The sequence below is a fragment of the Oncorhynchus nerka genome, linkage group LG28 (genome assembly GCF_034236695.1).
Source record: "Oncorhynchus nerka isolate Pitt River linkage group LG28, Oner_Uvic_2.0, whole genome shotgun sequence".
NCBI lineage: Eukaryota > Metazoa > Chordata > Actinopteri > Salmoniformes > Salmonidae > Oncorhynchus > Oncorhynchus nerka.
The window spans coordinates 20,810,762-20,826,798 of record NC_088423.1 but is presented as its reverse complement, the minus strand read 5'-3'; the positions used below and the strand labels follow the sequence as shown (position 1 = coordinate 20,826,798).

General features: G+C 46.3%; 1 protein-coding gene across 4 annotated transcripts in view; it reads left to right on the top strand.

Annotated features, from left to right (window-relative positions):
- Positions 1–16,037, top strand: part of LOC115112985 (brain-specific angiogenesis inhibitor 1-associated protein 2-like) — a 181,574-nt gene that overhangs the window by 55,809 nt on the left and 109,728 nt on the right. For 3 of the 4 annotated variants that reach the window (XM_029640123.2, XM_065012691.1, XM_065012690.1), the window contains exons 2-3: positions 6,557–6,632; positions 12,632–12,718. In XM_029640123.2, the coding sequence (XP_029495983.1) occupies positions 6,557–6,632; positions 12,632–12,718 (163 nt within the window). The remainder of the gene's footprint in view (positions 1–6,556; positions 6,633–12,631; positions 12,719–16,037) is intronic. The other variant, XM_065012692.1, reaches the window with a different exon arrangement.

The window sequence follows — 16,037 nt, the reverse complement described above, 5'->3', positions numbered from 1 at the left end:
CTGGAGTGATAAATGATCAGATGATCATGTACAGGTAGAGATATTGGTGTGCAAAAGAGCAGAAAAGTAAATAAATAAAAACTGTGGGGATGAGGTAGGTGAAAATGGGTGGGCTGTTTACCAATAGATTATGTACAGCTGCAGCGATCGGTTAGCTGCTCAGATAGCAGATGTTTGAAGTTGGTGAGGAGATAAAAGTCTCCAACTTCAGCGATTTTTTGCAATCGTTCCAGTCACAGGCAGCAGAGTACTGGAACGAAAGGCGACGAATGAGGTGTTGGCTTTAGGGATGATCAGTGAGATACACCTGCTGGAGCGCGTGCTACGGATGGGTGTTGCCATCGTGACCAGTGAACTGAGATAAGGCGGAGCTTTACCTAGCATGGCCTTGTAGATGACCTGGAGCCAGTGGGTCTGGCGACGAATATGTAGCGAGGGCCAGCCGACTAGAGCATACAAGTCGCAGTGGTGGGTAATATAAGGTGCTTTAGTGACAAAACGGATGGCACTGTGATTAACTGCATCCAGTTTGCTGAGTAGAGTGTTGGAAGCAATTTTGTAGATGACATCGCCGAAGTCGAGGATCGGTAGGATAGTCAGTTTTACTAGGGTAAGCTTGGCAGCGTGAGTGAAGGAGGCTTTGTTGCGGAATAGAAAGCCGACTCTTGATTTGATTTTCGATTGGAGATGTTTGATAAGGGTCTGGAAGGAGAGTTTGCAGTCTAGCCAGACACCTAGGTACTTATAGGTGTCCACATATTCAAGGTCGGAACCATCCAGTGTGGTGATGCTAGTTGGGCATGCGGGTGCAGGCAGCGATCGGTTGAAAAGCATGCATTTGGTTTTACTAGCGTTTAAGAGCAGTTGGAGGCCACGGAAGGAGTGTTGTATGGCATTGAAGCTCGTTTGGAGGTTAGATAGCACAGTGTCCAATGACGGGCCGAAAGTATATAGAATGGTGTCATCTGCGTAGAGGTGGATCAGGGAATCGCCCGCAGCAAGAGCAACATCATTGATATAAACAGAGAAAAGAGTCGGCCCGAGAATTGAACCCTGTGGCACCCCCATAGAGACTGCCAGAGGACCGGACAGCATGCCCTCCGATTTGACACACTGAACTCTGTCTGCAAAGTAATTGGTGAACCAGGAAAGGCAGTCATCCGAAAATCCGAGGCTACTGAGTCTGCCGATAAGAATATGGTGATTGACAGAGTCGAAAGCCTTGGCAAGGTCGATGAAGACGGCTGCACAGTACTGTCTTTTATCAATGGCGGTTATGATGTCGTTTAGTACCTTGAGTGTGGCTGAGGTGCACCCGTGACCGGCTCGGAAACCAGATTGCATAGCGGAGAAGGTACGGTGGGATTCGAGATGGTCAGTGACCTGTTTGTTGACTTGGCTTTCGAAGACCTTAGATAGGCAGGGCAGAATGGATATAGGTCTGTAACAGTTTGGGTCCAGGGTGTCTCCCCCTTTGAAGAGGGGATGACTGCGGCAGCTTTCAATCCTTGGGGATCTCAGACGATATGAAAGAGAGGTTGAACAGGCTGGTAATAGGGGTTACGACAATGGCGGCGGATAGTTTCAGAAATAGAGGGTCCAGATTGTCAAGCCCAGCTGATTTATACGGGTCCAGGTTTTGCAGCTCTTTCAGAACATCTGCTATCTGGATTTGGGTAAAGGAGAACCTGGAGAGGCTTGGGCGAGGAGCTGCGGGGGGGTCGGAGCTGTTGGCCGAGGTAGGAGTAGCCAGGCGGAAGGCATGGCCAGCCGTTGAGAAATGCTTGTTGAAGTTTTCGATAATCATGGATTTGTCGGTGGTGACCGTGTTCCCTAGCCTCAGTGCAGTGGGCAGCTGGGAGGAGGTGCTCTTGTTCTCCATGGACTTTACAGTGTCCCAGAACTTTTTGGAGTTGGAGCTACAGGATGCAAACTTCTGCCTGAAGAAGCTGGCCTTAGCTTTCCTGACTGACTGCGTGTATTGGTTCCTGACTTCCCTGAACAGTTGCATATCGCGGGGACTGTTCGATGTTATTGCAGTCCGCCACAGGATGTTTTTGTGCTGGTCGAGGGCAGTCAGGTCTGGAGTGAACCAAGGGCTGTATCTGCTCTTAGTTCTGCATTTTTTGAACGGAGCATGCTTATCTAAAATGGTGAGGAAGTTACTCTTAAAGAATGACCAGGCATCCTCAACTGACGGGATGAGGTCAATGTCCTTCCAGGATACCCGGGCCAGGTCGATTAGAAAGGCCTGCTCACAGAAGTGTTTTAGGGAGCGTTTGACAGGGTGGTCGTTTGACTGCGGCACCGTAGCGGATACAGGCAATGAGGCAGTGGTCGCTGAGATCCTGGTTGAAGACAGCGGAGGTGTATTTGGAGGGCCAGTTGGTCAGGATGACGTCTATGAGGGTGCCCTTGCTTACAGAGTTAGGGTTGTACCTGGTGGGTTCCTTGATGATTTGTGTGAGATTGAGGGCATCTAGCTTAGATTGTAGGACTGCCGGGGTGTTAAGCATATCCCAGTTTAGGTCACCTAACAGAACAAACTCTGAAGCTAGATGGGGGGCAATCAGTTCACAAATGGTGTCCAGGGCACAGCTGGGAGCTGAGGGGGGTCGGTAGCAGGCGGCAACAGTGAGAGACTTATTTCTGGAGAGAGTAATTTTCAGAATTAGTAGTTCGAACTGTTTGGGTATGGACTTGGAAAGTATGACATTACTTTGCAGGCTATCTCTGCAGTAGACTGCAACTCCTCCCCCTTTGGCAGTTCTATCTTGACGGAAGATGTTATAGTTTGGTATGGAAATCTCTGAATTTTTGGTGGCCTTCCTGAGCCAGGATTCAGACACGGCAAGGACATCAGGGTAATGGCAGATGGTTGTAAATTTGAGCCCATAGAGGTGTGCTCAGGTGTTCTGCAAGGTTCTATTTTGGGCCCCCTGTTGTTCATTTTGTATATCAACAACATTGGGGATCTTATTTCAACAGCGGATGTTCATTTTTATGCAGATGATACTGTTCTTTATTCAAGTGATTATACACTGATTTATAAGGCCATATTGGGTAAAATGCCATTTTATCTCTGTTTTTTTTTTGTCAGGTCAGTAAATAAATATAAATTACGGTCCCATTCTAATTAGCTTCTAACAGTACTAAAGATTAGAACAGGACATGGTAGAAATAGTTTCAGTTACTTAGCTCCGTGGTCCTGGAATTCTGTCATGAACATTTTAAAATGTGATGATCTAGTTTCGTTGGTGGAGTTTAAACACTTGATCGATGTATATATCATAGAAGAGTGTAATTGTTTTTAGGCCAGCTGTTTTTAGTCAAGACGTTTGTTTTTAATGTACAATGTTTTTGTTGTACTGTATGTGTGTTTATAGTTTTGTTTAATATTGTGTTAGTGAATGTAAGTTGTTTTGTCTGAAACATTGTTCCTTCTGCTGCTATTGGACCAGCTGTCTATTGGAAAAGAGATGTTATCTCAATGAGAAAAAACCTGTATAAATAAAGGTAAAATAAAAGAATAGTAATTACTATAGTAATCTAAACTAGATGTAATCTAAGCTAGATGCCCACAAAAAAGGAACCTACCAGGTACAACCCTAAATCTGTAACCATGATATCATCATGACCAACTTGCTCTCTAAAGTCCCCTCTGCTGTCTTCAACCAGGATCTCAGCGATCACTGCATCATTTCCTGCGTGCGTAATGGGTCCGCTGTCAAACGACCACCCCTCATCACTGTCAAATGCTAAGTAAAACACTTTCTCCTCCACCTTTCCTTCTCAATTCAGATAGCTGATGTTCTGAAAGAGCTGCAAAATCTGGATCCCTACAAATCAGCTGGGCTAGACAATCTGGACCCTCTCTTTCTAAAATGATCACCCGAAAATGTTGCAACCCCTATTACTAGCCTATTCAACCTCTCTTTCGTATCATCTGAGATCCCCAAAGATTGGAAAGCTGCCGCTGTCAACCCCCTCTTCAAAGGGGGAGACACTCTAGACCCAAACTGTTATGGACCGATATCCATCCTGCCCTGCCTTTCTAAAATCTTCAAAAGCCAAAGGTAATAAACAGATCACCGACCATTTCAAATCCCACCGTACCTTCCCCACTAAGTAATCTGGTTTCCGAGCTGGTCATAGGTGCACGTCAGTCACGCTCAAGGTTCTAAACGATATCATAACTGCCATTGATAAAAGACAGTACTGTGCAGCCGTCTTCATCGACCTGGCCAAGGCTTTTCGACTCTGTCAATCACCGCATTCTTATCGGCAGACTCAATAGCCTTGGCTTCTCAAATGACTGCCTCGTCTGGTTCACCAACTACTTCTCAGATAGAGTTCAGTGTGTCAAATTGTAGGGCCTGTTGTCCAGACCTCTGGCAGTCTCTATGGTTTGTGCTACAGGGTTCAATTCTCGGGCCGACTCTTTTCTCTGTATATATCAATGATGGCACTGTAGCTGCTGGTGATTCTCTGATCCACCTCTACGCAGACGACACCATTCTGGCCCTTCTTTGGACACTGTGCTAACAATCCTCCAAATGAGCTTTCACGCCATACAACACTCGTTCCGTGGCCTCCAATTGCTTTTTTAATGCTAGTAAAATTAAGTGCATGCTCTTCAACCGATTGCTGCCCGCACCCTCCCACCCGACTAGCATCACTATTCTGGAAGTTTCTGACCTAGAATATGTGGACAACTACAAATACCTAGGTGTCTGGTTTAGACTGTAAACTCTCCTTTCAGATGCACATTAAGCATCTCCAGTCCAAAATTAAATCTAGAATCGGCTTCCTATTTTGCAACAAAGCCTCCTTCACTCATGCCACCAAACATACCCTCGTAAAACGGACTATCCTGCCGATCCTTGACTTTGAGATGCCATTTACCAAATAGCCCCCAACACTCTACTTAGCAAATTGGATGTAGTCTATCACAGTGCCGTCCGTTTTATGACCAAAGCCCCATATACCACCCACCACTGCAACCTGTATGCTCTCTCTCACTACATATCCGTCGCCAAACCCACTGGCTCAAGGTCGTCTATAAGTCTTTGCTAGGTAAAGCCCCACCTTATCTCAGCTCACTCGTCACCATAGCAACACCCACACACTCCAGCAGGTATACTTCACTGGTCAGCCACAAAGCCAACACTTCCTTCGGCCGATTTTCCTGCCAGTTCTCTGCGGCCAATGACTGGATCGATTGCACTAAATCTCTGAAGCTAAATCTTCTGAATCTCTGGAGTCTTATATCTCCCTCTCTAACTTTAAGCATCAACTGTCAGAGCAGCTGACAGATCACTGTACCTGTACACAGCCAATCTGTACATTTTACATCCAACTACCTCATCCCCATATTATTACTTACCCTCTTGCTCTTTTGCACCCCAGTATCTCTTCTTGCACATTATCATCTGCACATCTATCACTCCAGTATTAATGCTAAATTGTAATTATTTTTCACCTCTATGGCCTATTTATTGCCTACCTCCCTACTCTTCTACATTTGCACACACTGTACATAGATTTTTCTATTGTTCTTTTATTTTGTGACTGTACGTTTGTTTATCTGCCACGCTGCTTTGTTTTATCTAGGCCAGTTCGCAGTTGTAAATGAGAACTTATTCTCAACTGGCCTTCCTGTTTAAATAAAGGTGAAATAAAAATAAAAATAGTATATACAAGTTTTATTTTATTACAGTATTTATTCTATAGTTCACTGTAAATACAATAGTAAATACTACAGTAAAATTCACAAAATCACTGCAGTGAATACTATAGTACTTAGACCATAGTATATATATATATATATAGTATTTTCATGTGGGGATCTCCTTGAACAAACAAGATATATACTATACCTAGCCTGGGAATAAGTATGTTTTGCCAACATTCCACTCTTTGTGCTTTGTGTCATATGCCAAAGATGTTTAACATGACAGGAGTGGCAAGGAGTGGAATAATAGCTAAACAGACTGGTACCCAGACTACTTTTTACCCACATCGATCTGTGTTTCACATATTCATTATACAGTGTTCCATGTGGGACTCAAAACCCCTGCTGTGGCCAGCAGCACCATGCTCACTCTCACTCTCTCTCCTGTACTCTCCTCCTTCTCTCTTTTTTCTGGTCACCCAATTATTCCTCCCTCCTCCTCGCCTCCCTCCTCCTTTCTTATCCTTCCTACCCTCATATGCCCCTGCTCCACAAAAAAAGTAATTAGCACAAATTACATGAGAGAGAGAGAGAGAGAGATTTTGGGTGAGGTGCAAAGACACCCTCCACCTATTTCCTTCTCCCTTTTACTCCTTCTCTCTGATTTCTGAATGAGTGTAGATGATTCCGATTTACACACTTTCTCCTGGTTGGCTGTGCTCCTGGTTGGCTGTGCTCCTGGTTGGCTGTGCTCCTGGTTGGCTTGCTTGCAGTGTGTGAGCGCACGTGTGTGTGTGAGCGCACAGAGTAGGGTAGAGCACTGCTTCTGCTAGTCGTATTGCTGCTCGTGTCGACTAAAAAACATGCTATTTCTCTTTTCAGTCCATCATGGAGCAGTTCAACCCATGCTTGCGGAACTTTGTGGCCATGGGGAAGAGCTACGAGAAGGCCCTATCCAGTGAGTACATCCTTCTCTTCTTCTTTTCCTTTATCTCATCCCCCCTTCCTCTCCTCCTGTCCAGAGGACAGGCAAAGACCCATATCGCTTGGCACTGTTTTATCTGAACTAGAAATCATCTCAGATGCTGGGGATATATTTCTCACGTTGGCAACTGTGTGTAGCCTATAGTCAGCATCCTCAGCATCCCTGAGCTCTTCTTGGACTTAGCTATGAATTTGATTGATTTGATAGTCTACTATTTGGAAAAGAGAACGCAAAGACCCCTAACAGAGAACGACTTCACTGTGTCCCCACCCTACATTTATTAAAACACCAAATTAACTCCCAGCTAGCCGTCAGTAGGTGTAGTCTCCCCTGAATGTTGATGTTTGTTTGATGTTTTCTGTTCTTTGTTGGGAGGCTCAGGATGCCTTCCTCCTTTAATGTCCCGTTAGAATGTTTCATGTCAACATCTTGCCCTCTCTTCTCCTCTTTTCCGCTTCACTAGCATCCCTCCATCCCTGCATATCTTCAAGTCATTTTTATTGTATTTCTTTGGTTGTTCACAAGTCGGGATATGATGTGGTGATCCAGGTGTTTGTGTGGAGTAGATATATGGGTGAGAGCAGGAGCACACCACTTTTGAGATTTCTCCAGGAAGCTGTGTAAGTGGGGGGGGTTGTAAGTGGAGCGTAGTCTAATAGGAACTAGGGCAAGCGGCGCTGAGAGAATAAAACTGGTATCCAGGACAGAACTAGTATCCAGGTCAGCCAGAGGAAGGAGAGGAGGAGAGAAAGAGAGAAGAATACATTGGAGTTACAGAGTCTTGCTGCTTCTATTCATCAGTACGCCTGTACTATGAGAGAGAGAGAGAGGTGCAGGGATTGAGAGAGGGTTCGGGGATTGAGAGAGGGGTGCGGGGATTGAGAGAGAGAGGGGGTGCGGGAATTGAGAGAGAGGGGGTGCGGGGATTAAGAGAGAGAGGGGGTGCGGGGATTGAGAGGGGGTGCGGGGATTGTGAGAGAGAGGTGTAGGGATTGAGAGAGAGAGGTGCAGGGATTGAGAGAGAGAGGTGCAGGGATTGAGAGAAACAGGGAACGCGGTAGAGAGAGAGGGTGTGCAGGGATTGAGAGAGAGAGGGTGTGCAGGGATTGAGAGAGAGAGGGGGCGCAGGGATTGAGAAAGAGAGGTGCAGGGATTGAGAGAGAGAGGTGCAGAAAGAGAGAGAGAGAGAGAGAGAGAGGTGCAGAGAGAGAGAGAGAGAGAGGGAGGTGCAGCGAGAGAGAGAGAGAGAGAGGTGCAGTGATTGAGAGAGAGAGGTGCAGGGATTGAGAGAAACAGGGAACGCGGTAGAGAGACAGAAGTGCAGGGATTGAGAGAAACAGGGAAAGAGGTAGAGAGACAGAAGTGCAGGGATTGAGAGAAACAGGGAACGCGGTAGAGAGACAGAAGTGCAGGGATTGAGAGAAACAGGGAACGCGGTAGAGAGACAGAAGTGAAGGGATTGAGAGAAACAGGGAACGCGGTAGAGAGACAGAAGTGAAGGGATTGAGAGAAACAGGGAACGCGGTAGAGAGACAGAAGTGAAGGGATTGAGAGAAACAGGGAACGCGGTAGAGAGACAGAAGTGAAGGGATTGAGAGAAACAGGGAACGCGGTAGAGAGACAGAAGTGAAGGGATTGAGAGAAACAGGGAACGCGGTAGAGAGACAGAAGTGAAGGGATTGAGAGAAACAGGGAACGCGGTAGAGAGACAGAAGTGAAGGGATTGAGAGAAACAGGGAAAGCGGTGAAGACAGAAGTGAAGGGATTGAGAGAAACAGGGAAGTGCAGCGGTAGAGAGACAGAAGTGCAGGGATTGAAGAAACAGGGAACGCAGGGAAGTGAAGGGATTGAAAAACAGGGAACGCGGTAGAGAGACAGAAGTGCAGGGATTGAGAGAAACAGGTGAAGGGATTGAGAGAAACAGGGAACGCGGTAGAAGTGAGGGATTGAGAGAAACAGGGAACAGGGATTGAGAGAAACAGGGAAAGTGAAGACAGAAGTGAAGGGATTGAGAGAAACAGGGAACGCGGTAGAGAGACAGAAGTGAAGGGATTGAGAGAAACAGGGAACAGGGAACGGTAGAGAGACAGAAGTGAAGGGATTGAGAGAAACAGGGAACACGGTAGAGAGACAGAAGTGCAGGGATTGAGAGAAACAGGGAAAGCGGTAGAGAGACAGAAGTGAAGGGATTGAGAGAAACAGGGAAAGACGAAGTGCAGGGAGACAGAAGTGCAGGGATTGAGAGAAACAGGGAAAGCGGTAGAGAGACAGAAGTGAAGGGATTGAGAGAAACAGGGAAGCGGTTTGAGAGAAACAGGGAAAGAAGTGAAGGGATTGAGAGAAACAGGTAGAGAGACAGAAGTGAAGGGATTGAGAGAAACAGGAAAAGCGGTTGAGAGAAACAGGGACAGAAGTGCAGGGATTGAGAGAAACAGGGAAAGCGGTAGAGAGACAGAAGTGAAGGGATTGAGAGAAACAGGGAACGCGGTAGAGAGACAGAAGTGCAGGGATTGAGAGAAACAGGGAACGCGGTAGAGAGAGATAGAAGTGCAGGGATTGAGAGAAACAGGGAAAGCGGTAAAGCTAGAGGTGCACGAAAACCAGGAATGACTGTGGAAGCCCCGAGGACCAATAAAGGAGGACTCAGTGTAGTCTGATAGATAAGACTAAAATTAGCCAAACAGGTCTCAGGTGGGGACTTGCACTTCATCAATGCCAGGCAGGCGCAAGGACTGGGGTTCTGGCTCGGTCTGCCATTGCAGAGGCACAGGGCACAGTCAGCATTCAACTCACCACAGGGCGCCTGGTGGGCATCCATCTGCTAGCTGAATTTGTAAATATGCCAGTTCTGCCTTTGCTCTTAGGATATAAAGGAAGGAGAGGTGGTGCTGGACTTTACTGGAGATCCCTGGAGCTTTGTTGACTGACATAATGGTCCAGGGAGAGAGCTGCCTGCTGTTAGTGGGTGCTACCCAGAGTGGAAGAGAAATCCACTGGCTATAAGACTCAGGCTGGTTCCCAGACTTGCCCTCTACAAGATCATCAGCAAACTCCATCACCATCATCTACCATTCTCTGACCAGCTCTCTCCGCTCAAGCCATGAACGGACCCTCCATCTTCGGAGGATGCAGCTTTCAAAGACTTGGCCTCTATTGGTTGAGCTGTCCAGATAAATTGCTTGTTTGTTTTCTGTTGTTGAAGCGCTTTGAGATTCTATGAAAAGCGCTATAGAAATGCCGTACATTGTTAGTTATCCTCAGAGGAGATGCTGTTTGATCAGTTTGCGGAGTGTTTGGTTTTGGAGGATAGGATAGTGTGCAGTGGGTGTAGTGCTTGAATAGGATGCAATGCTTTGACTAGTATTTAGTCAGTTACTCTGTTTATCATTGAGCTTTGGTACCGGCGATAGAAGGTGGGGCAATTTCACACAACACACATCCAAACTGGGCATCATGTTGAAGGTGGGGCAGAGAGAGATGTCTCAACAGGGACAAACTGTGTTGGAGAGAACAAAAAAAGAGGCTGAGTGTGAAGACTGAAGGGATTTGATAAAGGAGTAGAGGGAGGGAAGGATTGTGAGAGAAGGGGGTTGGATGGTGGATTTGGAAAAGAGCGAGTTGAAGATGGATGAAGTACTCAACACATCAAGCTGCAGCCTGATCTGGTTTATACCGGTTTTACTCCTCCTAGAGTGTGTGTTTAATTTACTCTGGAATAGGTGGGAGGAATGGATGGCGTGTCTAACCTCCAGTCTGTATATTATCAGCTGTCTGCTTCATATCAGAGGTTTAATCCTCTTTACTGAAGACACACACACACACACACACACACACACACACACACACACACACACACACACACACACACACACACACACACACACACACACACAATCCCCCAGCTTGCAAAGCTCTCAGATCTCTTCCCAGTTAATCCAGCCATACCTGGCCTGCCACACTCCACCGCTCGTCGCTGACTGGGATTTCTGTGGACATTGCTAAATTAGCCCATCCACACAAGGTGTTACCGTACCGCACAATCTCACTTCTGGCCCCTTACCCTCATTCTTCTATCCCAACCAGTCTTAACCAAAGTTGGGCTCAGGAAGAGCTGAGAGAAACGGTCTCTCTTCCTGGTTGTGTCAGTCTGAGTGAACCCAGCTCTGGAGTCTGGGGTGTTCTTGTGGGTTATTATCAGTTCAGTGACCTCGGGATAACAATTCTGATAAATGTAGAGAATGGAAAGAAAAATTAATAAAGGAAAGATTACGGAAGGAAATGAGTGCAGACGGAGGCTTGTGAAACAGTGGTCAGGATTAGAGGTATAAATGGAGACAGAAATGAGCTGGGGCTCTCAATCTTAGTGTTTGAAGTGAAAAGGAATATAATAATGTAGCATCAGCTTGTTGGCTGCATTTCTGGGGGTATAACTCCCATATGATTTCATTACTGTAGAAAACTCAACTCAACTAGACGAACAGATTTGAATTCTTTCCACTTAGATTCAGGATGTATTTGGGTAACACTTTATTTTAAATAAAGTTCTGACACTCCACATCAATATGTATCAGTCAAATGTTTTATTTTTTAATTTCTTCCTACAATTTGTTTATTTTACTTATTTTTGTATTGTTATATACTCCTTTTTCTCCCCAGTTGGAAATTACAGTTTTGCCCCATCGCTGCAACTCCTGTACGGCTTCGGGGGAGGTGAAGATCGTGAGCCATGTGTCCTCTGAAACACGACCCCACAAAGCAACACACTGCTTCTTGACACACTGCTCGCTTCGCCTGGAAGCCACCCGCACCAATGTGTCGGAGGAAACATCGTATAGCTAGCGGTCAACGTGCATGTGCCTGGCCCACCACAAGGAATCGCTAGAGCACGATGGGACAAGGACATCCCAGCAAGCCAAACCCTCCCTTAACACAGACGACGCTGGGCCAATTGTGCGCCGCCTCATGGGTCCCCCGGTCACGGCCGGCTTCGACACAGCCCATGATCGAACCCGGATCTGTAGTGACGCCTCTAGCACTCCAATGCAGTGCTTTAGACCACTGCGCCACTCGGGAGGCCGTATCCATCAAAGTTAATACATTCTGAGTGGAGTCTGCTTGTCGCATACATATGTATCCATCTAACTGGACATCCTGTCCCCTCATTATGAGAGCAACTCTGTGCCTGCTCTGTGTTCCTTGTCCCTGTTCCTGGACTGAGACCTGAGTCACTGGTAGATGTTTCAGTTAGTGTCTCTGTCACTCTGCATGAGTAACAGTCTAAAGGAGCACACTGGCTTCATTTGTATTGCAGTAGCCTATGAATCACCTTGAAAGTTAGGCAGGTTGTCATATTATGTTTTAAAAGTTTTGCAGTTGTTAAGACTGGTATATCTTGCCTTTCCTGGACTTTCCTAACTTTGTCTAGTCTGTATTTCCTGTAGTTCCACTTTCCATCCAGCATCTGCTCTATCCAGCAATAGTTCCTATAGCTGTTTCTCTTCTTCAGTGCTGTCCTTTCCTTTTAGCCACCATTTGTATTGTTCCATTAGCCCTTTCCATTGTCGCTTGTAGTAGCATTAGCCCTTTCCATTGTCGCCTGAAATAGCATTAGCCATTTCCATTGTCGCCTGCAGTAGCATTATTCCATTCCATTGTCGCCTGTAGTAGCATTAGCCCTTTCCATTGTCGCCTGAAGTAGCATTAGCCGTTTACATTGCCGCCTCTAGTAGCATTATCCCATTCCATTGTCACCTGTAGTAGCACTAGCCCTTTCCATTGTAGCCTGTAGCAGCATTATCTCTTTCCATTGTCGCCTGTAGCAGCATTAGCTCTTTCCCATTATAGACTATAGTTGCCTTTAGCCCTTTCCCTAACTGACTGGGGCTATAGCTATAGCTGGGGTGATGAAGGCTTTAATGTCCAATATTTCCACTCCGCCCCTGATCTGACGCCCAATACTTCCATGTTTCCAGGTGTCACATTTGCTGCAAAGGGCTACTTCGAGGCACTGGTGAGGATGGGAGAGATGGCCAGCGAAAGTCAAGGCTCTAAGGATCTTGGTGAGTCCTAGTGTTGGCTGTAGGAGGTTGCAGCACCCCTAGTGGGGTGGAGGGGGTTGTAGAACCCCTATTTTTTTATTTGATTTAAAAAAATGTCACCTTTATTTAACTAGGTAGGCCAGTTGAGAACAAGTTCTCATTTACAACTGCGACCTGGCCAAGATAAAGCGAAACAGTGCGACGAAAACAACAACAGAGTTACACATAAACAAACGAACAGTCAATAACACAAAATAAAATAAAAAATAAAAAATCAATGTACAGTGTGTGCAAATGTAGAAGAGTAGGGAGGTAGGCAATAAATAGGCCCTAGAGGTGAAAATAATTACAATTTAGCATTAATACTGTAGTGATAGATGTGCAGATGATAATGTGCAAGTAGAGACACTGTGGTGCTAGAGGGTAAGTAATAATGGGAATGAGGTAGTCGGGTGTGTTATTTACAGAATGGCTGTGTACAGGTACAGTGATTGGTCAGCTGCTCTGACAGCTGATGCTTAAAGTTAGAGAGGGAGATATAAGACTCCAGCTTCAGAGATTTTTGCAATTCGTTCCAGTCATTGGCAGCAGAGAACTGGAAGGTAAGGCGGGCAAAGGATGTGTTGGCTTTGGGGATGACCAGCGCAATATACCTGCTGGAGCGTGTGACCAGTGAGCTGAGATAAGACGCGGCTTTACCCAACAAAGACTTATAGATGACCTGGACCTTATAGATGATCCTGGCGATGGATGTGTAGTGAGGGCGAGCCAACGAGAGTATACAGGTCACAGTGATTGGTAGTATATGGGGCTTTGGTGATAAAACGGACTGCACCGTGATAGACTGCTATTTCGCCGAAGTCAAGGATCGGTAGGATAGTCAGTTTTACGAGGGTATGTTTGGTATGTTTGGCAGCATGAGTGAAGGAGGCTTTGTTGCAAAATAAGAAGCCGATTCTAGATTTAATTTTGGATTGGAGATGCTTAGTGTCTGGAAGGAGAGTTTACAGTCTAACCAGACTCCTAGGTATTTGTAGTTGTCCACATATTCTAGGTCAGAACCGTCCAGAGTAGTGATGCTAGTTGGGCGGGAGGGTGCGGGCAGCAATCGGTTGAAGAGCATGCACTTAGTTTTACTAGCATTTAAAATCAGTTGGAGGCCATGGAAGGAATGTTGCATGGCGTTGAAGCTCGTTTGGAGGTTTATTAGCATAGTGTCCAAAGAAGGGACAGATGTATACAGAATGGTGTCGTCTGCGTAGAGGTGGATCAGAGAATCATCAGCAGCTAGAGCGACATCATTGATATATACAGAGAAAAGAGTCGGCCCGAGAATTGAACCCTGTGGCACCCCCATAGAGACTGCCAGAGGTCCGGACAACAGGCCCTCCGATTTGACACACTGAACTCTATCTGAAAAGTAGTTGGTGAACCAGGCGAGGCAGTCATTTGAGAAGCCAAGGCTATTGAGTCTGCCGATAAGAATGCAGTGATTGACAGAGTCGAAAGCCTTGGCAAGTTGCTGCAGGGGGTGCTGAGACTTTGGCCAGGGTAGGGGTAGTCAGGTGGAAAGCATGGCCAGCCTTGGAAAAATGCAAATGATCGATCATCGTAGATTTATCGGTGGTGACAGTGTTTCCAATCCGCAGTGCAGTGGGCAGCTGGGAGGAGATGCTCTTATTCTCCATGTACTTTACAGTGTCCCAAAACATTTTGGAATTAGTGCTAGAGGAAGCAAATTTCTGTTTGAAAAAGCTAGCCTTGGCTTTCCTAACTGACTGAGGATATTGGTTCCTGACTTCCCTGAAAAGTTACATATCGCCGGGGCTTTTCGATCCTAATGCAGAACACCACTGGATGTTTTTGTGCAGGTCAAGGGCGGTCAAGTCTGGGGTGAACCAAGGGCTATATCTGTTCTTAGTGCTACATTTTTTGAATGGGGCATGCTAAATTAAGATGGAGAGGAAAGCACTTTTGAAGAGCATCCAGGCATCCTCTACTGACGGGATGAGGTGAATATCCTTCCAGGATACCCGGGCCAGGTCGATTAGAAAGGCCTGCTCGCTGAAGTGTTTTAGGGAGCGTTTGACAGTGATGAGGGGTGGTCGTTTGACCGCGGACCCATTACGCATGCAGGCAATGAGTCAGTGATCGCTGAGATCCTGGTTGAGGACAGCAGAGGTGTATTTATAGTGCAGGTTGGTCAGGATCATATCTAAGAGGGTGCCCATGGTTACAGGTTTCGGGTTGTACCTGGTAGGTTCCTTGATGATTTGTGTGAGATTCGGGGCATCTAGCTTAGATTGTAGGACGGCCGGGGTGTTAAGCATGCCCCAATTAAGGTCACCTAACAGTATGAACTCTGAAGGTAGATGGGGAGCCATCAATTCACATATGGTGTCCAGGGCACAGCTGGGTGCCGAGGAGGGTCTATAACAAGCGGCAATGGTGAGGGACTTGTTTCTGGAAAGGTGGAATTTAAAAAGTAGAAGCTCGAATTGTTTGGGCACAGACTGGATTGTATGTCAGAACTCTGGATGCTATCTCTACAGTAGATTGCAACTCCGCCCCCTTTGGCAGTTCTATCTTGTCGGAAAATGTTATATGTTATAAAATGTTATATAATGGAAATTTCAGGATTTCTGGTGGCCTTCCTGAAACCAGGATTCAGACACGGCTAGGACATTCGGGTTGGCGGAGTGTGCTAAAGCAATGAATAAAACAAACTTAGGGAGGAGGCTTCTAATGTTAACATGCATGAAACCAATGCTTTAACAGTTACAGAAGTCAACAAATGAGTGTGCCTGGGGAATGGGTGTGATGCTGGGGGCTACAGGGCCTGGATTAATCTCTACATTACCAGAGGAACAAAAGAGGAGTAGAATAAGAGTATGGCTAAAGGCTAAAAGAACTGGTCGTCTAGTGCGTTCGGAACAGAGAGTAAAAAGAGCAGTTTTCCGGGTGCGGAAGAATAGATTCAAGGCATAATGTACAGACAAGGGTATGGTAGGATGTGAGTACAGTGGAGGTAAGCCTAGGCATTGAGTGAAGATGAGAGAGGTTTTGTCTCTAGAGGCACCATTTAAGCCAGGTGCGGCCACTGCATGTGTGGGGGGTGGAACATAAGGGCTAGCTAAGGCATATTGAGCAGGGCTGGAGGCTCTACAGTGAAATAAGGAAAAAATGACTAACCAAAACAGCAATAGACAAGGCATATTGACATTAGGGCGAGGCATGTGTAGCCGAATGATCATATGGTCCAGTGAGTAACTAGGCGAGCTGGAGGCACGGCGATTCAAACAGCTAGCAGGCCGGGGCTAGCTGCAGGCTAGCAGATGGG